This window comes from Saprolegnia parasitica, assembly GCF_000151545.1.
Source record: "Saprolegnia parasitica CBS 223.65 unplaced genomic scaffold supercont2.14, whole genome shotgun sequence".
In the NCBI taxonomy this organism is placed as follows: Eukaryota; Oomycota; class Saprolegniomycetes; order Saprolegniales; family Saprolegniaceae; genus Saprolegnia; species Saprolegnia parasitica.
In genome coordinates this window covers 143329-166942 of record NW_012156408.1, presented here as the reverse complement: position 1 = coordinate 166942, position 23614 = coordinate 143329, and the positions used below count along the sequence as shown (strand labels likewise).

General features: G+C 59.9%; 8 protein-coding genes across 8 annotated transcripts in view; 4 read left to right on the top strand and 4 right to left on the bottom strand.

Annotated features, from left to right (window-relative positions):
• Window positions 1–1312, top strand: part of SPRG_19795 (hypothetical protein) — a gene marked incomplete at both ends in the record, with an annotated part of 2433 nt that extends 1121 nt beyond the window's left edge. The window contains 2 exons of the mRNA XM_012343658.1: window positions 41–588; window positions 631–1312. Coding sequence (XP_012199048.1) covers window positions 41–588; window positions 631–1312 — 1230 coding nt within the window. The remainder of the gene's footprint in view (window positions 1–40; window positions 589–630) is intronic.
• A 27-nt stretch (window positions 1313–1339) lies between these two features.
• On the bottom strand, window positions 1340–4775 carry SPRG_19794 (hypothetical protein; the record flags this gene model as incomplete). Its single annotated transcript, XM_012343657.1, has 12 exons — window positions 1340–1503; window positions 1554–1797; window positions 1839–2144; window positions 2168–2298; window positions 2343–2578; window positions 2635–2988; window positions 3039–3328; window positions 3376–3516; window positions 3580–3783; window positions 3834–3986; window positions 4034–4261; window positions 4311–4775. The coding sequence occupies 12 exons, from the start codon at window positions 4773–4775 to the stop codon at window positions 1340–1342; spliced, it is 2916 nt and encodes a 971-aa protein (XP_012199047.1).
• A 2389-nt stretch (window positions 4776–7164) lies between these two features.
• Window positions 7165–7893, bottom strand: SPRG_19793 (hypothetical protein; the record flags this gene model as incomplete). The annotated part of the gene is made up of 1 exon (XM_012343656.1): window positions 7165–7893. A coding segment is annotated over one exon (729 nt), but the record flags the coding sequence as incomplete, so codon positions are not given.
• Window positions 7894–8266: 373 nt separating this feature from the next.
• On the top strand, window positions 8267–9321 carry SPRG_19792 (hypothetical protein; the record flags this gene model as incomplete). Its single annotated transcript, XM_012343655.1, has 6 exons — window positions 8267–8398; window positions 8441–8598; window positions 8647–8753; window positions 8801–8916; window positions 8961–9094; window positions 9156–9321. The coding sequence occupies 6 exons, from the start codon at window positions 8267–8269 to the stop codon at window positions 9319–9321; spliced, it is 813 nt and encodes a 270-aa protein (XP_012199045.1).
• A 961-nt stretch (window positions 9322–10282) lies between these two features.
• Window positions 10283–11299, bottom strand: SPRG_19791 (hypothetical protein; the record flags this gene model as incomplete). Its single annotated transcript, XM_012343654.1, has 2 exons — window positions 10283–10535; window positions 10584–11299. The coding sequence occupies 2 exons, from the start codon at window positions 11297–11299 to the stop codon at window positions 10283–10285; spliced, it is 969 nt and encodes a 322-aa protein (XP_012199044.1).
• A 657-nt stretch (window positions 11300–11956) lies between these two features.
• SPRG_19790 (hypothetical protein) lies at window positions 11957–16065 on the top strand (the record flags this gene model as incomplete). The annotated part of the gene is made up of 8 exons (XM_012343653.1): window positions 11957–12206; window positions 12250–12826; window positions 12885–13016; window positions 13078–13190; window positions 13240–14455; window positions 14507–14884; window positions 14938–15241; window positions 15292–16065. The coding sequence occupies 8 exons, from the start codon at window positions 11957–11959 to the stop codon at window positions 16063–16065; spliced, it is 3744 nt and encodes a 1247-aa protein (XP_012199043.1).
• Window positions 16066–16534: 469 nt separating this feature from the next.
• On the bottom strand, window positions 16535–16930 carry SPRG_19789 (60S ribosomal protein L43; the record flags this gene model as incomplete). The annotated part of the gene is made up of 2 exons (XM_012343652.1): window positions 16535–16571; window positions 16647–16930. 2 exons carry the CDS (start codon window positions 16928–16930, stop codon window positions 16535–16537), a joined length of 321 nt encoding a protein of 106 aa, XP_012199042.1.
• A 2186-nt stretch (window positions 16931–19116) lies between these two features.
• On the top strand, window positions 19117–20100 carry SPRG_19788 (hypothetical protein; the record flags this gene model as incomplete). The annotated part of the gene is made up of 1 exon (XM_012343651.1): window positions 19117–20100. The coding sequence occupies one exon, from the start codon at window positions 19117–19119 to the stop codon at window positions 20098–20100; it is 984 nt and encodes a 327-aa protein (XP_012199041.1).
• Window positions 20101–23614: the final 3514 nt, after the last annotated feature.

Sequence of the window (23614 nt, the reverse complement as noted above, 5' to 3'; positions counted from 1 at the left end):
CTCAACTAAGAAGCACCGAGGACGCTAATGAGTGCGCTAGGACGCGGCCAAGGACCAGCACTCGAGCGACCTCACGCATGGCACCGACGTCGTGTTTGCGGGCAACGTCACGAGCGCCCTCCGACGCCGGAGCCACGAGCACTACCACAACAATGCGTCGGCCATGGACGACCCGCAGCGACCGCCGACGCCGGCGAGCAGCTTCCCGCCGCGACCGAGCACACCGCTGCAGCGCGAATCCATCACGGCGACGCTCGACCGCGCGTGCGAGCTCGATTTGACGTCGCGCCTTAGCTCCAAGTCGCGCGACTCGATCTTGCACGAGCTCAAAGCGTGGAAGCTCGAGACGTCGGTGGCGCAGGTCGGCCGGCCCGAGACGCCGTCCAAGCGCGGAGCCAAGAAGACGTCGCGGCCGCACACGTCGGGCGGTCGGACGCCTGTCCGCGAGGCCTTTAGCGAGTCGGCGCCGCGCCGCCACAGCCGGTCGAGCCCGATCAAGTCGGTGACCAAGTCCCACGCCGTCGAGATCCTCGTGCTCGACGACCAGACGCCGGACGACTCGCCGCCGACGTTCACGGGCCTGCACGAGTAGGATACCATCTTGGAGCAAAGCGCTCATGTCGTGCGTAGAGAGTGGACGCTGGAGCTGCAAGCGCTCTCGCCGCGGATTGAGGCGCAAGCGATTCCGTCCTTCAAGAAGCACATCTTCGACGCGAGTCCTAGCGACGACAGTGACAGCGAGAAGGACGACGACGAGGACGTCGGACGAGTGCCATTGCGCACCGCGCGCCAGCATTTCAACGTCGGCGAGAGCCTCAACGCGATCGACGAGTGGACCAACCGCCTCTTGCACGCCGAAGACGGACCTGTCGCTGTCGTGCCCGTCCAAGAACGCTGCAAAACGCCAAAGCGCCGTCCGAGCGCCGGGCCAAAGTACTTTGACGTGACGTCGACACCGGCCAAGATACCAGCAGCGACTTCGACCCCGACACCGGCCACACCGAACAAGACACTGCCTCTCAATAAGACAGACGCAGTGTCGAGTGCGCGGCCAGCCGAAGTGCCGAGTGCCGCCGCCGCCGTGCTCCCAGTCGAGGCGGCAACGTACCAAAGCCTCGACGACGCGAGCCTCGTGGTCCTTTTGCAAGGCAAGGACAAGGCCAATCTCCACCACCTCAAGACCAAGGAGAGTTTCCGGGGGTTCTTTCAAGGTATCGAGCGCACGCGGCTCGAGACACTGCTGCGACGAGCATACGGCGACGGCGACAAGATGCAGAAGCGGCTCGGTCTCATGGCCGGGCGCACCTCATAATACACCCTATTCCTTGTTACCTCTACGTTACACGTCTTGGTCGACGCGGTCCATGGCCTCGTCGGCCTCGTCGCTCTCCTCCGTCTCGAGGACGTCCGTAAGGATCTCGTGCAAGTTGTCCATGCCGTGCTCAAAACCGAGGTCGTCGTCAAAGACTAGCACGCGGTCTTTCTCAAACAGCTGGAGTTTGCCTAGTCCACAACCCCAATCAGTATGTTGCAGCACTAAGTTCTTATCGCACCGTCGGGGTCCTGGATGGTGTCGTGGTAGCAGATGGGTACGATGCGCTTGCCTTTATCCTCGGCAAACGCCAATTGGTCGCTCACGAGCTGCGTCTTGACGCTCTCGACTGACAGGACGACGAGGAAGAGCTGGCACTGCAAGATTGCGTCCTTGGCCGCGACGATGCGCTCCTTCATGTTGGACACTTTGGTGCCCGAGTCGACGAGGACACTCGCGCCCATGTCCCGCAGACGCGTCTTGAGCTACAAGACGCATGCAGAGGAGGACGCAGGTGGTGACGCACCGTGGTGACAAAGGCGTCGTGGCAGTCGCCGTGCGAGATAAAGATGGTGTGACCGACGTTCTTGCGCGACGAGTTGGAGCTCGTGAGTGTATAGTGCACGGACGACGCTTTCGACAGAACCGACGAGTTGGAGAGCCGCAGCTTGGACGATGGCTTCGTCGCAGGTGACGCCGTCCCAAGCTCCGTAAAGGACGTGAGCCGGAAGAGTCCTTGCATGTCGCGTGCCTTGTGCTGCTGCTGGTGGCCGCCGCCGAGCCGGTGCAGCTCGACTTCGTCGCGGAGACCGTCGAGGAGCGATCGAAGCCGCTCCGCAAAAGGTCTTCGTCCACGTCAAAGTGCACGTAGCCGTCGTGGCACTCGGCGTCGAGGATGCACGGCTGGAACGGGATGATCTGGCGCGTGTAGAGGTACACTTGCAGCTCTTCCGAGAGCGTGGGGCAGTCACAGTTGACGGCGACGACTACAGCATTTCTCGCACCTTACAGCAATAAAAGAGGGTTCTACCAGGGACGTCGAGCTGCTTGGCAAAGGCGAGTTCTTGCATGCAGCGGTTGCTCTGGTTGTAGCCCTTGGAGAGGAGACACATGACGACGCTGACCGTGTCCATGATCTTGGTAAAGTCGCTCGTGTCGTCGGTCGCGCGCAAGTGCACCGAGATGCAGTGCATCTCAATCGCGTCCCGGATCTTCTCTGCAAACGGCAAGTACGGCGTCTCGTACGAGAGGTAGACGTCGACCGATCTACGGCATCCATCGCCCATGTCAAACCACGCGATCGATCGATCGATAGTATATACCCCGAGGCTTTCTTGACTTCGTACTGCAACTGCGCCGACGAGCAGCAGTCGATCGCGCGGCGTCTATCCGAGTTGAGCGCATAAATATCGGCGCCCGACGCCACAAGGGCGAGCGCCGTCTCTTGGTGGCCGCGCATGAGCGCGTAGTGCAGCGGCGTCTCGCCGCACTCGGTCTTGGAGAGCACGTCGGCCGCCGCATCTGTCGCGCTGTACGCCAAGAACGCGGCAATCGTGTCGCGGCGAAGGAGCCCCGCCTGCGCCGCGAGGCAGAGCGGCGTCAAGTACGCCATATCGGGCGCATGCGGGTCCGCGCTCGCACTTAAAAGCGCGTCAACGACGCCCGCGTGGTTGTTGCTACGCCCGACATATTCTCAGCGTCCACGCTACACCGAGATATATCGTACCGGGTGGCCCAATGCAGGGGCGTGCGGCCGTTGCGGTCCTTCACATCGATCGCGGCGCCGTGCTCGAGGAGGCACTGCACGACACGCGTCCGGCCCATGATGGCCGCCCAGTGCAGTGGCGTCCGGTGGTGGAAACCAACGTGGTACTCACCCAGTGCGTCGGGGGATACCCCTCGCTTGAGGTAGTACTGCACCGACGCCACGTCGCCGGCCGCCGCGACCGCATGCAGCGGGGTGAGCGCCGCGTCACAGCCGTACTCTTCAAGAAGACTGACGAGGGCGCCGCGGTCCTAATGACAGGGATGACGAAAGACAGGAGGAGGCAGGGTTAGGGTACGAGGAAGAGGTTGTGCTGGAGCACGGTGATCGACATGGCCGAGCCGAACGACGGCACCATGAGGTGGTTGGCGCCGTACCGAAGGAGCGCTTCCATGCAGTCGCGCGAGTCGGCGTGGAAGAGCGGCGGCACCGCGAGTTCCTACCCGTTCATGTAGAAAATACAGCGAAAATGCAGAAAAAAGCATGGAAAAGCGTGTTGTACCGACGACCAAATGTCGGCTTTGGCCAGAATGTCCATGTTGGCACCGCTTGCGTGGAGGATCTCGATGCACGCCATGTTGCCGTGCGAGACAGCGACGTGGAGCGCGCTCACGAGGACGCTCTTGCTCTTGTTGTGCCGGCCCCAGAGCCACTGGTAGATGGAGCCAATGCCCATGTCAACGCCGCCAAGCTTGTCGAGAAAGTCCTGTGCCGCCGACATGAGTACGATCTGTGTTGATGGTGGAGCTTGGGTACCGGCTGCATGCCCGCGTCGAGGAGGATGCGCACGATCTCGACGTTGCCTTTCTCACAGGCGACGTGCAGTGGGTTCTTGGTGCGGGTCGAGAAGAGACCGAGCACGATACGTGGCGTCGCGTAGAGCTTCCAGAGAAACGTATTCCGTTCCATCTACGAGATCGGATAAGCTGAGAAAAAGACAACAAGATGATTCGGACGTCGGTGGCGCAGCTCCGGCGCGCTTGTTCGAGGAGCGAGTGCACTTCGTTGGGGTTGCCGCGCTTGGCGGCTGCGTACAGCTCGGCGCGGAGCTCGTTGTTCTTCTTGGCCTTGGCGCCCATGAGACTTGCGAGCCAGCGACGAAACTTCCAGTTGCCCACGTGCTCGAGTTCGTTGGGCGACCCGAGCTGCAGCTTTTGGTGCGTCCGAAAGCGATCGAAGATGACCTAGATGAGCAGATGAGATCACGATGCTGCTGCGCGCAGGCGGGTCAACCCATTGGACAAGCGTCACGAGCATGAGGATGCCGTTGCCGAACCAGACGGCCATGCCCCACGTGCTCGTCATGCACGTGATCTGGAACCGGTTCTGGATGCCCCAGTACAAGAGGAGGACGGCAAAGCCGATAGCGCCAAGGACATGGAGAAGGAAGAGCGACTCGCACCAGTAGAGGTACTTGCTCCGCAGCACAACCTTGGACGTCGGGTGCAAGTACGAGTAGAGCGTCGCAAAGTGCAAGCCCATGCCCGGAAAGCCGAGCGTCAGGTTGAGCACCGAGATCGACGAGAGCACGGGCAGGATCACGTTGCACGTCTCGCTGACCGTCGCCCCTGTCTTCTCCGGGATCCAGTGGTTGATGATGTAGCTCTGCGAGAGCAACGCGGCGAGGGCAGCGATGCCAAGCGCGCACGAGAGGGTCGAGACGAGCGCTAGCTTCCCGGCGTGGTACGAGTTGCGCATCGCGGTCCGGGGCCCGTGCACGCGCCGGTCATAGATGTACGCGTCAATCGACATCTGCTGCTTGGGCGGCTTCTCGCATGACTTTGGCTGGCCACCCATGCTCGGCTTCATGTAGTGCATGGGCTGCGAGCCTTCGCGGCCGACCTCCATCGACGGCTCGTCGATGCTGCCCCGGTCGTGGCCCATCGAGCTCGCTTCCATCGCGCTGAATACCTCGAACGAATACAAGTAATGCGTCCCAATAAAGTGCGTCTCCGCATAAGAAAGTCTTGTATGCAGCTAAGTGCGATACTCGTCAAGTGCGTGCTACCTGGCACAATCCTCAACCTCGCGCACCAGAGGTAGCAGAGCAGCAGCTAGAGGTACATGTAGCAGCAGCCAGAAACGGCAGCAGCAGGTCAAGCAGCTAAGCCAAGAATTGTGCTGTTGATGATGGCGCTTTCACGCACCGATCCACTGTCTCCGTCTGCACTAGGATTCCTGGAGGTGCTCTGGTCCTGGTCCTGGACCAAAGGTACTCGCTCTGTGCCATGATGTACAGACACGTAAAAGCATCAGCCATGCGCTGGCCACCTTGCTTTCCAGAGATCGCCACGACCTCTGGCCGCTGAAACGTAGCATTCGAACGGAGCTGCTGGCTTCTCGGTGGTTCGACGCGAGCAGCTCGTGCTTCTCTCGCTTCTACGTACTAGCAGCGACGAGATCCCACAAGTGCCCAGAAGTGGCGAGGCGCACGCGAGACGCACAGGCCAAGTAGCCAAGGGACTTGTTATATTGCAGGTGACTTTGCACGTCCAGGGAAAATCGCGTGTCACCAGATCCACGACCAGATCTAGCGCAGTAGGCGTCTGGTAAAGCTACAGCATGAGCGATGGCCTGGCCGCTTCTTTGCATCGGCGCGCGTCCATACCACCTGCACCACCCCGTCATCATCATCCTGTCTTGACGATCATCGAGATCTGTGAAAGCATCATCATCTTCATATGGCTGGGAACGCATATTTCCATCCACTGTATCTGTCCGACGTTGCTGAACAGTGGAATACTGTACTGTGGCTCCCGTTTGGTTGGCGTTTTCGAAGCAGTTGGCTCTGCGCGACGAACTCGATGCAGCTGTGGGGCAAACGGTCGCCGCCGGCAACGGGGCTGCCCGACGTCGCCGCGACCTACCGCGTGCGCATCTCGGCGACGCGTGAGACCCGCAAGAGCCTCGCGGCCTTCACGCTGTACCACATCAGCGTCTCTTGCCTCGTCTCGCGCGAATGGCGCATCATCCAACGGCGGTACTCGGACTTCTTTACACTGCGCAGTGCGCTCGCCGACCTCCAGCGCCGCGCATTTGGCGCGCCGTGGGCGGCCGCGCTGACGCCGCTCGTCGATGGGCCGTTCCCGGCCAAGCGATACTTTCGCGACACGCGGTCGATCGTTCGTGAACGCATGCGACTCTTCAAGGCCTTTGTCGGGCACCTGCTTCGCTTTCGTCATCACTACTTGGTGCACTTGCAGCGACATGTCCATGCAGCCACGTCGCCGCTGTTCGTGGAGCTCCTGCGCCTGCTTCATGGCTTTCTCGAGCTGCGGCTGCACAAGCTGCTTCACGCACCGCATCTTGCTCGCGCCGACGACTGTGCCATCTGCCTCGCCGGGCGCCGCCGCCAATGGCTCCAGCTAAGCCCATGCCAGCACGCATTCCATGCGTCGTGCATCACCGACTGGCTGCTCCGCAAGCCAACCTGTCCAGTCTGTCGCACTGGCGCCAGCGCAGGCGTCCTTATGGCGTAGTACCACATCAACCGTCGACGACGATGCTCCCAAAAGTCTGCTTACGAGATGCATCGGAGAACAACCTCGTTGAAGAAACGCAGGCGCAGCTGGGACCGCGTAATTCGCTCAGATAGTACATGCCGTCCATCTGAGCGTCGCGGAATCAGGTGCGCGCAAGTAGCTCCAGCCGTGATCGTCATCGCACAACTCTCGCATCTCGAGCGATAACAGCACGACCTTTGCGCGGATGTCGAGTGATATCTATGTGTGGGCAATGAGGCAAGCAATGGAAGGACCGTTCGAAGGGGAGAGGGCCCACGGGCAAGACCGAAGCCAAGGCTGGTGCAAAAGAAGCAGCATCTGGTTGTCGGACCAAGGCAACGCCACGGTCTGGTCCGGCCCATGTTTCGAATTTCAAGGTCAGTGGCATCCGTCCTTTGGATTGGCTGAAATCGTAGTTGAAGTAGCCAATGCGTGTCGACAACGACGAAGAACGCGTCGGGATTGGTGCAAAACGCAGCCTGCGCCAAGTGGTTTCATGTGTACTGGTTCTGGGAATTTAATTTGGTCCGTATCCGGTCGTGCAATGCAAAATATCCTTGTTTTCTGTTTTGGTCATTTTCTGATTTGCCATGCCAGCCATCACTGCCGCGGTCCAGCGTTGCCTCGCGCACCAGCTCATTCACCTCCACCACGCCGTCTCGCGCAAGGAGGAGTCGGCGCCTCGAGGCCTCTCGGACGACCAAGCCGCCTTCCTCGAGTCGGCGCAGGTGCACCCATGCGCGACTCAGGTCGTCGAGGACGCCACGATGTACACGCTCTACACGATGACCGCCTATTGCCCCATCACGCGCCGGTGGTGGCTCGTCAAGAAGCGCTATTCTGCGTACCACACTTTCCGGAAGCAGCTCGATGCGCTCTGGGTTCACTGCGAGCTGAAGATGAAGGCCGACCCGCTTACGCCGATGCTGCGCAGCATCATGAAGATGCCGTTTCCGCGCCGCGTGTACAACGGCGACAGCGTCTTTATCATCAAGGAGCGTATCCGCATCCTCGAGACCTTTCTTCGAAAGCTCATGGCCGTCCACGCTGAGTGCTTCTACTACGCGTACCAGAAGCTCAAGCTCGACGAGCCGCTCTCGCCAACCTTTCACGCCTTCCACTCGCTCCTCCAAACGTTCCTCGGCGTGCCCAGCGACATGCTCGACCTCCGCGCCATGCAGCGTATGCTCAACCACACGCTCGACAAGCCGCATGGCGTCGACGCCGACGAAGCCTGCTCCATCTGCCTCTCGACCTTTGACGAGACCGAGGGCGAGGCCATCGTCCAGCTCTCGTGCTCGCATCTGTACCATCGCGACTGCGTCGTCTCGTGGCTCGTAGCGAAGAAGTCGTGCCCGCTCTGCAGAGAAGACGTCGACTCGGGCTCCGTCCTCTGAGAGATCGCGCTATCTATTGTAATTTGTAAGTTTGTACCGGTAGTATTTGCCTACGCAGTCGCTCGATGGCGTGGGGCGACTCGCAGCTGCGTGTGCTCGGTGCGACGCCGGCCGAAGCCATATACGCTGCGACATGGCCAAGCGTCGTGCGTCCGCAGCTTCATTGACCAGGTTCCGGTTGATGCAACTGCACTGCCACCTCTGTAAAAAACAGTGCAAAAACACTGTTTCTTTCAGCTCGAAGTTCGAAGATCGGCCAAACCCGACAGTTGCAGGCCACAGGACCAGCATGGCCAGCAGCACGATGGACGCGGTCGAGGCCAGCTTTGGCCAGCGGGACCTCTACGCGATCCTGGGCGTCAAGGCGTCGGCGACGCCCGCGCAGCTCAAGACGGCGTACCGCAAGAAGGCGCTCAAATACGTACGTGCCATACCGGGTTGCGCGTCCGACGTCGCTCTGTAGCACCCCGACAAGAACCCGGACGACGACGACGCGACGACCAAGTTCCAGCTCCTCTGCACGATCCACGCGGCGCTTAGCAACCCAGAGCTGCGCGCCGTGTACGAAGAGACGGGCGAGCTCGAGACCGAGGCCACGGAAACCTCTTCCTTCCGCGACTGGTGCAACGCGCGTGGCGGTCGCCGAGGCTCATGTCGACTATATCATAGGGTGGACTACTGGCGCAACCTCTTCCCCAAGGTCACGACCAAGGACATTCAGAGCTTTGAGAAAACGTACCGCGAGTCGGACGAAGAGGCGCAAGACGTCTTGCAAGGTCCGTATGGATCGTGCGAGATGCCATATATCGTGATGGTGCATTAGCCTACGAAAAGTACAAGGGCAAAATGCAGAGCATTCTCGACGTCGTCATGCTCTCGACGGACGACGACATTGATCGCTTCACCAAGATCATTCAAGATGCGATCGATGCCAACGAGGTTCGCAGCTCCATCCATCGCATCACACGCCTTACTGTCTCTAGGTGCCTCTGTACCCAGCGTTCACCAAGAAGATCAAAACCAAAGGTAAGAGCAAGAAGGCCGCGGCCGAAGCCAAGGCCGCCGAAGAGCTGTTGGCTCAAATTCGCGGCAACCAAGCGGCCGCGCTCTCCAAGCGGTACAACACACGCTGATTTTTATCATCCACCAGCGCAGCACTCCGCACGCATGCTTCGTAGCCAGCAAGGGTTTGCGTCGCTCCTCGCCAAGTACGCCGACGAGAAGCCGCCAGCCAAGTCTGGTAAGAAGAAGAAGGGGCGCGACGACGACGACGAGCCGTCGGAAGAGGCTTTCCAAGCAGCCCAACAACGTCTTTTGCACAAGAAGAAGAAGAAGACAACGTAAAAGCAAATCTACATATTACCATATTGGGGTGCCTACCGCGCCCCCTTCCAGACGCGGCCGCGACCGGTGGGCGTGGAGAGGACTGGCGGCGTCTTGGCTCCCGGCTCGAGCGAGCTGTGGCGCTTCAGGGCGAGACCTCCGACGACGGCGGACGTAAGCAGCGCTGGTGGCACGACGCGGCCCAAGTTGAAGACCATGGGACTCAGTTGGTCAATTGAAAACTGCGGCAAGAGGGCGTTGGGTCGCAGTATCGCCCATGATTGGTCGAAACGGACTGTAAACAACCAATCAAAATGCGGGGATCCATGGTGCGGGCGGTTGAAGTTGCAGCGCGGGAAAACCAACGCCACGCGCCTTCCCACTGTCGTAGTACGTTTCGACTAACTAAAGCAGCACGCACGAATCGATGCGTTGATACTAAAACGACATGCATCTCGCACGCATGACGCTGGTGCTTTCTTCAATCGACATGCAGGTGATCGCAGTGCGCAGAGAAGTCGTCGGACGTCGTGGCCTTCCGACGCCGGCAGCTTCTTCTGTCTCTGCAGAAATCCATTTTGGTGGGTGCCAAGCAGCAGAAGCAGCACACCCGGCCGAGTCGGATGGATTGAAGATATGCAATCACCGCTCATCCTGCTCTGACCGTGCACAGTACAGTAAATAGACGCCGTGCCACTCTCGTCTTCCTGACCATCCTAGGACGAAGCTTCTTTGCCGCAGACGTTGGCGTCTGCAAGCACCCGTGACGACAGGACATTCAGTCCTGTGGCACCGCACTGACCGTCACGCAGGCGCCTGCCACGGTACTCCATGTGGTGCTTTGCCAAGTGCCAAGTTGTGGGTTCAGTCGGTCGCTTGAAGTGCTTCGCTGTTACTCACACATCTCGCACGTCAAGTTGCAGCTCTACCCGAGGCGACATCCCCGCTGCATCAAGAACAACCACTACGCTCTTACTCTATATTACTGACGCCACGCCGCCATCGCTTGCTTCGTCTCCTTGGAGGTGCCGACGTGTTCGTGGTAGTAGCCAAACTTGAGTCGGCAGCCGTCGTGGCCGCAATCGTAGCCCGTCGGCCCGTCGTCGTCGTTCTCGTCGTCGTCGTTTTCGTTGGTCGATGTCTTTGTTGGCGGCGTCGGCTTGGCGCTCGTCGGTGCGACAAAGTCGGTGCGCAGAACGTTGCATTTCTCGAGCCACGGCAGCAGCGTGCGGTCCCTACGCAGATAGTGTGTGCTCGTTGGTTGACGTCGGTAGAAGGTGTACCAGTCATCTTCGTCAAAGATGGCGAGCGACCGATGGGCAATGTACTCGCCGCTGCTCGAGAGCGCGAGTAGCATCGGGCCCGTCGCGACCCGAGGGCAGAGCCGGCGAAAGGCTTCGTCTGCGTTGGCCGAGACGCCAAAGAAGCACGTGCCAAGGAAGCGCTCGGCGCCCTGAAGAAGCGCCGCGGCCACGAGCGGCTGCGTCGCGACGTCGGAACGGGCGACGACGATCGGTCGCAAGTGCTTTGCCGTGACCAGCGCCTGCGTGTCGCGTGCTAGGACGTTGCGCACATACGCCTTGAACTCGGTGTCACCCCAGACGATGCCGAGCCCTTGCTCGCGCAGAGCCGCCTTGGCGAGCAGCGCCGCGCGGCGCTGGTGCTCCAAGCCGCCGACGATGCTTTCGTCGTCCATCAAGTAGGCGTACTCGTCGTCGTCACTGTCAAGGTCGTCGTCATCGTCGATCGACGTCAAGGCGACGGCGGGCGCGGCCCGCGGAAGTGCATTGTCCAGGGACAAGTGGCGCTGCTCGAGGCGCTGCATGGTCACGTCTTCGCGGCGGAGGACGGTCATGACGCGCGCGACGTACGCCTGCTCCTGCTTGTCCTTGAGGCAGCACGCCGAAAGCGTCGGGTCGTCGCCCTCGATGTCATAGCCCTCGACGTGGCCACGCGCGTGCTCGTGGTGGTCGCCGCCGTCGTCGCAGCACGCACTCATGGCCCAACGTGTTAGAATATCCGGTTTGCGTCGAACGCGTTCGCGAACCAGACGAAGCTGCTCGGCTGCATTTTGTTATAACATCAGCATCCGGCGTGTTACGATCCGAGCCGATCGCAATGCATATGGCCTTTTTTGGCGGCGCCTGAACCGACGAGAGCGCTGCACTGGCGACCTCCTGCGTGTCTTCGTCGAGAGGTCCTTCGATCCTTTGGCTCCAGGCGATGGCCTCACACCTCTCTCGGGATCCCGCCCACCGGCCGCCTTTCGTAGCTCGAGTAGCTCGAGTGCAGCTCCTGCTCCAATCCAGCTTTCGCAGCCGACGGCTTCGAATCGCTCGACGAGCCAGCTCTGGCTCGGAGCTTGGTGAGCTCATGTAGCTACGGCGAGCGAACGTCAGGATTGCTAGGCCGAACGTCGTATTTTTGCTGCTTGATTGGCTTCGATGGCTCTATCAGTGCCGTCGTTCTGCCTGCTTCAGGCGCAAGCCGCAGCAGCTGTCGGACGAGTAGCCTCCGGAGCCAGGGTGGCGCCAGCAAGGTCCCACTGGCCGCTGACCCGCAAGATCTCGGCAGCATCATCGCGCTTCGAGCTTTTTTATTACTATTATTTAAAATGCGCGGTAACGCCCGGTAAAATTAGAGTCCAATTTGCGCCATGAGCCTCAACAACCGCGTGGCAGCGTACCTCCCGGCCATCGTGCGCAGGTACCTCGAGACGCGCGACGAGAGGCTGCCCGTCCCGGCGACGCACTCGCTCAAGGTCGTCTCCATGTTCGCCGACGTCGCCGGCTTCACGGCCATGACCGAGTCGCTTGCCGTGCGGGGCGGCCCCGTCGGCGCCGAGTCCTTGAGCAAGCACCTCAACGCGTACTTTCAGCAGCTCGTGCGCTTCATCACTGGCGCAGGTACGTACTACGAAGAAGGGCAGCATCGCTTACGCAATTGTAGGCGGCGACGTCTTCAAGTTTGCCGGCGATGCGCTCATCGTGCTATGGCCTGAAAACAAAGAAGACACGATCGAAAGCCTCGTGCGGCGCTGCATCCAGTGCGCACTCGGCATCCAGGAGAAACTGCATCAGGCCAAGCTCGCGCCCGACGTTGAGCTCAGCATCAAGATTGGCATCGGCGTCGGTCGCGCGACCGTCGTGCACCTCGGCGGCGAGTCGGACGGCGCGACGCCGCGCATGGAGTACGTCGGCGTCGGGCCCGCGCTCGTGCAAGCGTTCACCGCCGAGCACCACGCGCTCGCTGGCGACGTCATCGTGTCGCCCGAGTGCTGGGCCATGGTCGCCCCCAACTTTACAGGCCGCGACCTCCCCGACGGCTTTTGCAAGGTGCAATCCGTCGTGCATCCCGTCAAAGTGTGCAGCCGGCGCACGTCCATCACGCGCGACGACGTCCAGCTCCAGCTGCACATGCGCCAGTACGTCTCGCGCGCGGTGTGGCCCTACATCGTCGCCGACGAAGAGACGTGGGCGTCCGAGCTCCGCGAGGTGACGGTGCTCTTTATCAACCTCGGCTTCCAGTACGTGCTCGTACTCGAGTGGATTGAAATGCTGACCAAGGCATATATATCTATGTAGGGAAGCCGACTTGTCCCAGATGCACGACACGGCGAGCGTGCACGCGCTGCACACGGCGTTTGCGGCCGTCCAGCGCTGTATCTTTAGCTACGAAGGCACCGTCAACAAGTTCCTCGTCGACGACAAGGGCAGGTACGAACGACGACAATCGTTTGCCTCCGCTGCATCTCAAACGCCATTCCAACATATGTAGCACCGTCATCGCCGTGTTTGGCCTCCCGCCCGTGAGCCATGAGAACGACGCGGTGCGGGGCATCCTCGCCGCCCTGGCGATCCGCGCGGCCTTGGCGCCCCTCGGCCTCAAAGGTCTGTGCGGCCACGTGATACGATATATTGATACGATTCTCGTCGCTAGCCTCGGTCGGTATTACGTCGGGCACGGCGTTTTGCGGGCTCGCCGGCCACCACGGGAACCGACGCGAGTATACCGTCCTCGGCGACATTGTGAACTTGGCGGCGCGGCTCATGCAAAAGGTCAAGCTCGAGCACGGCGACTCGAGCGTCATCACAGACGACAAAACCCGCGCGTGTGCCGAAGACGTCTTGCACTTTGAGAAGGCGCCCGAGATCTTCGTCAAGGGCAAGCACGACCGCATCCCGATCCACCGACCGTACATGCGCATGTCCCTCATGTCGCACATCGTCGCGGCGCGCCGACCCGTGCACGCCTCGGCCGCCGTCACGCCGCTCCACGTGATGCAAGACATGTACAAGTGCCAGCTGCAGTACGCGCAGCGGCGGCTCAGTCGGCTCGCCGACGACATTCGGCCGTCGATTCCCGAGAGCCCGTCTGCGATGGCGATCCAAGCCCAGCTACTGGCCAAGATTGGCCAGCTGAGCCCGGTAGCGGTCGCCGGTGCGCTTCTGGTGGAGGGCGACATTGGCCTCGGCAAGTCGCGGCTCGTGCGCTCGACCCTCTCGCTGCTCCCGCCCGAAGCCAACGTCGTCGTTGTCTTTGCGACTGCGTCGCCGTTCCTCGCCGACAAGCCGTACGCGGTCTTCGCCGACATTCTCACCAAGTGCCTTCCGCCCGAGACCGACATGCAGACATTTATTGCCCATGTCGTCGCCGAGGGCATGGCCCCCAATCGAACGCTACTGCGGCACCTCCACGAACTCAACGCAGTCTTGGATGTGGCCTTTCCTGTACCGGTCGAGAGCTGTAGCAACAACAACAGCGACGACGACGACGACGACGAGACCGAAAACAACCACGAGACGGCCAAGAAAGGCCACGTGGACTTGCCGAGCTTCTTTTCGACGCTCTTTACAAACGACGTCTCGTCGCCCGAGACGACGTTGACACTGTGTGAAGACGAAGAGAGCGCGTGGGAGCCAGTGGCGCTCGATATGGCCGGCTGCCTCCTCCTCACGGCGCTGCATGCGATCTCGCGGCGACGGGGCCTCGTGCTCTGCTTGGACAACGCCATGTACATGGACGAACGGTCGTGGATTCTCTCGATTGCGCTCGCGAAGTACTTTACCAACTGCGTGGTTGTCGCGATCTCACGGCCGCCGAGCCTCGCCGTGACGCAGCGCACGGCCAGCGGTGCCTTTCGCCAGCAGCTCCGGTACGTTGTGTCTCCATGTCTGGCAAGTAGACGTTATCGTCGGGTGGGTAGGGCGCTTAAAGCACTGCCGTCCACGACAACGTGCGTCCTCGAGCGCATGTCGCCGGCGCAGACCGAGTCGCTGGCCAAGCACATCTTGTCGATCCAGACCCTCGACCCGGAGCTCGCGACGCTCCTCGTCGGCCGCGCGCAAGGCAACCCGCTGTTTCTACACGAGATTCTCAAAGAGATGCAAGCGCACAAGTCGCTGCAGATCCAGGCCAACGACGCGTCGTGCTCGCCGATTGCGCAGGTCGCGTATGGCGAGAAGAAGGATGCGGATCGGTGCTTCGAGTGCCACGACGCGCTGGGGGCCCACAAGGACAAGTTCCGCTGCAAGCACTGCGGCTTTGTCTTCTGCGCCCGGTGCACCCCCAAGGCATGCTACAAGTACTTGACTCTTCTGTCCATGCGGGCTGGCACACATGGATGGATGGATGTAGAAAGCTGCAGGGCAGCGGCACCGACCAACACGTGCGGCACTGCCGGAGCTGCTATGCGCTCACGCGCACGCGCCGACCCAGCATGGAGCGTAGCGTGAGTGCGTCCAGCGTCGGTGGCAGCAGCGACAAGAAGCCGCGCAAGCTCATGCTCTCCAAAGTCTTTTCATCGTCGTCGTCGGCGAAAGAGAATGCAACGACGCTGCCGCTCAAGTACCGGCTGGCGCTCACGCCGCCCCGCACCATCAAAGCCGTGCTCACGACCCTTTTGGACCAGCTCACGGTGCCGCAGTGTCTCCTTCTCAAGGTACGCAGTCGACTCTCTCGAGGGAAAGAAAAAATCTCATGCTGGCGCAGACGGCGAGCATCATCGGCCAAGACTTTGACCTGCGAACGCTGCGCGCGATCTACCCCATCAAGGACGACGCCTTCGTGCGCGACGTCGACGAGCTCGAGCGGCTCGCGATGCTGCGGCCCGTCGACGTCTTCATCGGCGGCCTCTCGCCGTCGTCCAACCGATCGCACACCGCCAAGTACGAATTCTGCCACGGCTTCATGGCCGACGTGCTCCGGAGTCTGCTCCTGAGTCCGCAGCTCGATAAGCTCCACCTCAAGCTGGTCGAGTACCGCGAGGCGCAGCACAAGCTCGTGCGGCACCAGTACTTTGAGAAAGTCCAGGCGCACTCGCGATCGCAGTCCGAGGCCACGGTCGTCCTCGACGGTCGCGGCAGCAACATGCGGCTGCACGCGGGCCTCGTCCAGGTCAAGAAGACGTCGAGCCGGCTCCGGGCGCTGCATCTTGGCGCGACCGAGTGGAAGAAGCGCATGGCGCTCCTGCACACCAACCGCCTCCTCCTCCAGAGCGAGCCGAACCTGAGCGGCCGGTACACGACGATCGAGCTCGCGGGCGCGCGCGTCACGGAAGGCGACGGCGGCAAGTACGCCAGCTTCCACATTGACGTGCGCGAGTGGTCGCGCAACTCGACGAGCCCGTCGAGCAGCAGTGAGGTGCAGCCGCCGCGGACGTTCACGTTTGGCGTCATGTCCGAGGCCGAGATGAAGCACTGGGTGTACATGTTGCGCTTCGCGATCGAGTCGCTCGAGGACGAGGATGGCGCAACTCAACGATAGACTTAACATAGACGGTAATAAGAACGTAGTAGTATGCTTGAGATTTGCCGTGGTCCGCGACGGTGGTCGGCAGCGCTAGGAAGCCGCACAACAAACTACTGGCACGGTAGGCAGGGCGAGCCTGCCTTTTGCCCTGTAGCTAGCGTCGGCGGCCAAGTCGTTTGGTATGACTGACTCTGAATACCTACCTACGTTCTGAAGCGGCTTCCAACGACCTTGTGCGGACCCATAACACCTGATCAGTATTACGCGCGAGTGGATGATGCGCGTGCTTCGACCGTCGAGTCGGCCAGCTCGCGACAGCATGATGCTCGCCTGCTCTGCAAGTCCAAGTCGCTCTGTATTGATGCGGCTGGTAGCTACCCTGCTCGCTGCCACCACTGCGTTGCTGCCGCACGCGCTGCTTATGCGGCTGCAGACCAAGGCGCGTGAGAGCGCCGTCGAGATATGGGTTGGGTTCTCGTTACACTTAAAAGCCGGCACACGTGCCTTCGCAGCATGGCGCACTCGTCAAGGGCGGTGGCTGCTGGGGCGCGCGGACTGGTAGGAGCTAGTTGTCAACTGAGAGGTCGCGCGCTTACTCAATGTTGGCTTCGCGGGCCTTGCGGAGGCGGGCCAGCGTCGAGCGGACCGTGGCGGCCGACGGCGTGTTGAGGAGGTAGGCGCCGCCGGCGACGACCTTGTGGCACGACTTGCACTTCCAGATGCCCGTGCAGGCGCGCTTGACGTTGTCCTTGCCGCAGAAGACGCAGTTGTACTTGGCGTGCTGCGAGACCTCGATCTTCTTGACGACCTTGCGGAGCGACGAGCCGTAGCGCACGCCGTACTTACCGCAGATGCCAACCTTCTTCGTGCGCTTGCCCATGTTGTTCTTTTCCTTCTAAGTGTTTGGAAGTGAAATCCACTGCGTGAGATTTACGCGCAAGCGATTGGCCTCAAAATCACGGCCCCCGCGTCCAGTGCTTGACGCCACCCAAAGTTTATATGGGCGTTTGTATACCGCGCCAACGGCGTGGGGTCGCATCCGGATAAAGAGCACAGTATCCGGATTGTTTCGGCCAATGGCCTTGTTCCGGTGCATGGCGGATGGAGCGGCCGCCGTCGATGCGCGCTAGTGGCATCACCACGTAGCAACGATGTGAGCAGGTAGCAACGATGCGAGCAGGTAGCAGGAAGCGCGAGCAGGTAGCAGGTCGAAGAACGTGCGAGAGAAGTGAGAAGCGAGGCGAGAGGACTGCCGAGCGACGATGGCCCAGTCGCGCACCGGCGTGGATGGAAGCGATCGTTGCGCAGTGATCACATGGCAGTGCGAGCAGATAGCAGCCGACGCGAGGTGGCGCACAAAGATATGACGCGGCTGGTGGAAGGCGCTGGCGTCTCGGCGGTGCGAGTATGTAGTGTGATGCCAAGAAGATGCGGTACAATATAGTAGGCGTCGCGCGATGCGGCAACGTGGCCGAGAGATTGCTACAAGGTGGCGGTGAGATGGTGCTAGGATGCTTTGTGCAATGCGGCAACAAGCGCTGGAGGAGCACAACGCGTCGTCTCCTCGGTGCGAGCATTCGCCAATGGATAGCTTCGTGTCAATGGCGCTGAAGCAGAATCCCTCGCGACACGAGCTTGGATTCAAAGCGATCCAAAGGGCTTATGCCGATGCATTCAACCGAAGCGCAGTGAACGCAGAGTCGTCCTGGAGTCTATATTTGCTCGTTTGCTGTCTACCACGCTTGCGGACAATCCACGCGATGAGGTCAACGTGCGTGTGGCGTTGTGTTCGACCCGGTAGGCAAAACAGTGCTGCTGGTTGCCGCAGGACAATCGCCATGTGAAAGCCGACTGCATCGACGTCCAAGAGATGTTGACTGCGGGATGGCAGAGCGGTGTCAACGCAGTAGGCTGGAATCACGCGCTTACTCAGCCGACGAGGACCTGCAGCAAGCGGATGTTATGAGAGTCGAGCAGAACGGTGGGGCACACTGGCTGACGAGGTAGCTTCGAACGTCCGGTGGGCATCGCGACGATGGCAAGCCATTGAGAAGGCCAAGGTCGTCCAGGCCGCCACGTGGTCGTCCGTTGTGCGAGACAGACTTTTAGATAATTGGCGCCGACATACAGCCGATGGCACGTGCGTTCACTGGAGGCACCAACACCAGCCTTCACGTTGGTCGTTCTTCTTTCGTGCTTCAAGAGTCCGTGCAACCATGGAGCAAACGATCGACATCAACAGCGCCTCGACGCAACGAAGGCTTCGGAGATCAAAGATGCTTCGAGAGCCAACATCGGCGGGCTCGCAACGGCTCGCAACGGCTCGAGCAACGATTCGCGTATTGGCATCACAAATCCCTGGCGCAACGTACTACCTACATACCGACGCCCATGTGGTCTGCGGCGCCAGTGTTGGCCACGGTCGCAGCACTCGCGCGTTGCCAGAACCTTCGACCGCGTTGCGTGCGTCGATGGAGCCAGTACAGTGTCTTGCCCTATTACAGTGTATTGTTGGCATATATTTTTGCACTTTGGTGCTTCCCCTGGGTGCATGGTCTTGCCGGGCCGCGTGCGTGCCACGTGTCCCAGGCAGCACACTCCGCTCTATCTGCAGATGCTACGCGCCAACGGGCTTTACGTGAAGTCGATCGAACATGGCGCCAGCTCCCATCTTCCTGTCTAGCTCTTGAGTACGTACACCTTCACATGCACCTGACGTGCTGCGGTGGCAAGTTGCATGGCAACGCGCGAGCGCCTCCTCGGTTGTGGCGGGTCTCAGCTGCACGCGTCGTCGCAGTACAGCCGTCTCATGGCGGCGCGTGTGTGCAGACGCGGGCTTGAGGGTGTCGTCGATTACACTGCATGCTTCCTGCTTCCTGCTGCTGTATGCCCGAGAGTGCCTGTGCACTTCGAACCCAAGCCGGGATCTGCGAAGTTTGCTCGCAGATCCAGCCGCGCGCCATCTGCTTGGCGTGGTATCGCACGTTGTTTGGGGATCGTCTCCGGCTCTTGGTTCGAAAAAACAGCATTTTCACAGGATTGCATTTGCCAACTTGCCTCAAACCCATGATGTCGTCGTCGTCGTCGCCGGCCTGCGGGCTCTGCATGCAGACCTTTACGCTCTTCCAGCGAACGCGGTACACGTGCCCGTGCTGCCTCGACGTGGTCTGCCGCAACTGCTCGCGCGCGCTCGTTGGCGTCAAGGACGTGCCCCGCGCCGAGCGTCGTACCTGCCTCCGCTGCGCCAACCCGAGTCTCCTCAAGGCGCCCGAGCAGCCCCGCGATGTCGTGGCCTTTCTTAGCTCGGGCGGCCTTCAACTGCGCGCGCCGGCGCCGCGCGGCCCGATCATCGACACGGACACACTCGACTTTGATTGGGTGCATCCGTACCCCAAGGCGCCACAGCCTGCGGACGAGTCGGCCCGCATCGCGGTCGTCGAGACGCTCCGCGTGCCTGAGCACTTGACGGCGCTGCAGCAAGACACGACCTTCGTGATCCTCCTCGAGAAAGCGATGGCAGCCACGGACGCCACCATGGCCGCCATCTACCTCGTCGACGGCACGCACGCGATCCCGATCGCATCGTCCGGCATGGTCATGCAGCGTGTGCCCCGCCTCGAAGCTTTGGCGTCGTACGTCGTCGTCTCGGGCGACGCTCTCGTCGTGGCCGACTCGGCGCTCGACCTGCGCTTCCGAGCGCACCCCGTGGCCACCGAGCTCCACGCGCGCGGCGTCCTGAGCATCCCGATGCTGCTGGGCCGCCACGTCATCGGCACGATGGAGCTCTTTGGGCGTGACGTGCTTCCGACGCCCGTGCCCGCCAAGCTCCAGTCCGAGCTCACGGCGCTGGCCGCGCTCGCGAGCGGCTTTGTGCAAAACACGTGCAAGACGACGCGGCTCTCGGACAGCGAGAACAGCCTCCGGCCGCGGCGACAGACGGCGCCGGCCAAGATCGAGACGGACGGGTCGCTTGTCGAGACGATGGAAGCGCTCTTGACGCAGTCCATGCGCACGTCCAACTACGTCCACGACATCATTGCGTCCCGGTAGACACGCCGCTGTACCAATTTATTTAATATCCCATATTTTTATTCCGCCAGTTTGCGTCCTTATCCGCGCAGGTAGGAGATAGCACCGAGCCAAGGACGTACTAGCGAGCGACGCGCTGGCCTGCTGCACGCGATGCGTCAACCATTTGATGCCTGCGATTTTTTTAAATTTAAGGTTCGAATTGGTGACGCCCATGCGTCGGTGGGCACCAACGCGGGCACCACCGGTTCGTACAGCCAGAGATATCAGAAGACTCTCAAGCACCTTCTTTCGACTCATGCACGCGATGTGCCGCCTGGCGCATCACCAGACCTACATATCAGCAGGCCGACTTCACCATCGATTGCGGACCTTTGGATGGGCGCAGCGCTGCAGACAATCAGCAGAAATACATGCTGACCTCTCTGCATCATACCGTCCACATCAAGCTGTCTACTACCTCTACCATCGCAGCCCGAGAGCTTAGCTCGAAGGCCCATCTCGTCGTTGGATCGTCGAGACTGCACGCTTAGCCCAGTGGTCTTAGCCCAATCTTAGATCGCTTGGTGGGAAACATGCGTGTGTGTTTTATAATCTCACAGATAGAATGTATGAAGAATAAAAACACAACGTGTTGAATGGCGTGAAAAACACCGTGTCAAACAGCCGTTACACGAAATATGACGTGGCAGCACACAGAGCGAGGTGGCTGAAAACCAGTGGCCGTAGCTGGTGGCGATTCCTAGGAGTCCTCGTCGGAGTGTTGATGTGTTTACGCACGTTAATGCATCGCCGAGAAACAGTGGAGTGTGGACAAGTGAGCGAGCTCATCACCCGAACGTTAAGATGGTAGTTCCCGCCTGGAACGAGAAGTGGCCGGGTAGTTGCCAGCGAACGGTGAATGCATCGTCATCTCTCCGAGAGATATCGCCCTTTCGACCTCTTGCTACGTATCTCGTACGCTACCACCTCGGTATTCTCCTCTCTGGTTTTGCGATCACTTGAGCTTTACTGGAGCGCCTCGCTATTACATCAGCCATCGCGCAAGGACAAATATGGTTATAATACGTACCCCTTACCTCCAATTTTCAGCAAGATGGACGCGTGTTTCGTTAGACGCGGTACTACCGGCCTCGCAGCTGTCTGAGTTTGCAATCGGCGCCAGCCTACATACACTGTATGGATGAAATGCAGTGCATTGGCAGAAAGGTCACAGGACAACCAAGAGCAGTTGCCCGTGCGCGGTTGTACTTACGGTATCAAAACACATTGGTGACTCTGTAGACTACACAGCAACACTGCGCCTACGCAGCCGCGTTATTAGCACAGACGCATGCGCGGCAGCGATACCCAGCGAGCTCACCCAGCGGCAAAGACACGTTGTCAGAAACGAATACAGTGTACGAAGACTTCAGAAATTGGATGGAGACGATCGATGAAGTCACTGCAGCACCGAGACACTCGGTTGAGATGCTCGCGTTGCATCCTTGAAGCTACCATTGGAGTGATTTACACGAGCTCCCTTTGCATCCCACGCGGCTGCACACCCGTGCCTCGAAGTGCCACCCTCCTCCTGCACCCGCGCTAGCCATGGCTCTTCTGCCTGCCTCGCTTTGCACTTAAACACTTTAAACGGCTTTGATGACGTCAACCGAGTTGCAGGAGTCGCCGGCGTTTGGCAACGAGCAGTGCTTTTGTATTCTTGCAACAGTTTGCTAGGCGTGCGATCAAAACTCGAGTCCTCGCACAAGTTAACGTGGCCAATGGTGGTCTGCGTCAGTTGCACTGTACTTGGTGGCGTCATGTTCCGCTGTTCAAACAAACAGTGGCTCGGCTGCCAGGTACAGTGTACCATGTTGCCTTTTGCCAGTGTTTGATACACTGTTTCCAGAAGACTCTGTATGAAAACAGATTCTTGTAGAAGACAAAACTCTGTCTCGAACCCCAAATACCCTTGCACGAACCTTTTGCAATCTCTCGCCACTTTGCTGTCGGAGGAAACCAAGACGATAATCACACTGCTGATACTAAAACACTCCAAGATAACCAGGCAGGATACACGAAGAAGAAGCCATCGTAGCGAGCTGTTGCCAAAGCCATGATCATGTTGTCCAGAAGGTGTGTTGCCCCAAGCATGCGTTTGAACGAGCTTCACGTCGCGCTGCTCTGGCAGAAGAGATAGAGCAGGGCGCCCCTTCTTCTGCCTACCCTTCTTTAGCACATGACACAGGCCATCCTCGTCTCCCAGGCAGTAGGCAGTTGGATTGCGTTCCGCCACGAAGGTCGGACTTGAGGTCAATGAGGCCTTTCACAAAGGTTCTTGGAGTGCAGAGCCAACACCACCATCCATGTCTGGCACCCGTGCTGGCTGTACATGAGCAAGTAAATAAAGATGCTTCTGACGTCCAACGAGTCTCTCTCCAGCGAGGCAAACTTGCAGTGGCTGGGCATGGCTCGCGAGCCCAGACCCAAGACAAACCGTGCGCGTCAGGGGCCTCACGCGTTGCGGACCCCTTGATGGGCAAGTGACTGCGTGTCTACGATCCTTGGACTGACATCCGGTCGAGATCGGCCTCTCAACGAGCCATTTGAAGACAAAAGAAAGCACAAAGGCGTAAAGACGAGGAACGATGCACTATCGAAGCGCTCGTTGGCGCGAAAAGTTTGGTGGTCGGAGACTCATCAGGTACTCAAGTACTTCTTTAGCACGCCGGATCAGCCAGCCAGACAGTCTTCTAATAGCTGCAGGTTTTATGACATGTCTTGCGCAGCATCGGCACCAAGGTAACAATACCTGGAGGCGATGCACATCCACGACCGCAGCTTGTGCACAAACATGCAATCGATGTATGTGAGCCGTGCACTGCAATCTCCGCCCGTTGACGGTTACACCTGCATCGTCTACGGTGTCCCACACAAGATTCGAGTTGACAAAATGTTAGTCTTTTGTTGTAATAGGTTTCAAGATAGCGCGGGAACATAGCCACGCTATCACCCACCGCGGGTTGACCCGGTACCCATCGCACGCAATCGCCCGACAGCCCTGTCACGCAGCATCCATCCATTGGCAGCCTGAGCGAGTTGGTAGACCTCCTTTCGGTTATTCGTCCACTTGGTAACATACACTTTTTCTACCGGTACGGAGTGAATGCTGCGATCGGATACTCGCCCTCGGCGAATCCAAGTGTACAATGCTTCGGATACCGCCCTCGGAGCATTCAAGATCAAGAGTACGATGCCCCAGGTCTTGCGATTGGACACCCGCGTGTCGTGGATCTATCCAGTCCATTGTCCGTGTCGACGCCATCGCTCATTCATTGCGAATCACTCGCATGCGATTATAGAAATGTGGGATTAGGAAGAAAACAGAGATTGTCTATTGTTCCAGTCGCCACACGCCAGTGGTGATGCGGTCGTTCGACGCGCAGGCACCTGTCGGCGAGTCAAACCAAATGTGGTCGCTTCTGCCGCCTGAAATTTGAAATTGGTGAGGTTGTCTCGAATGTTGAAGCCCATGCGGTGACGCTGCTGGGAC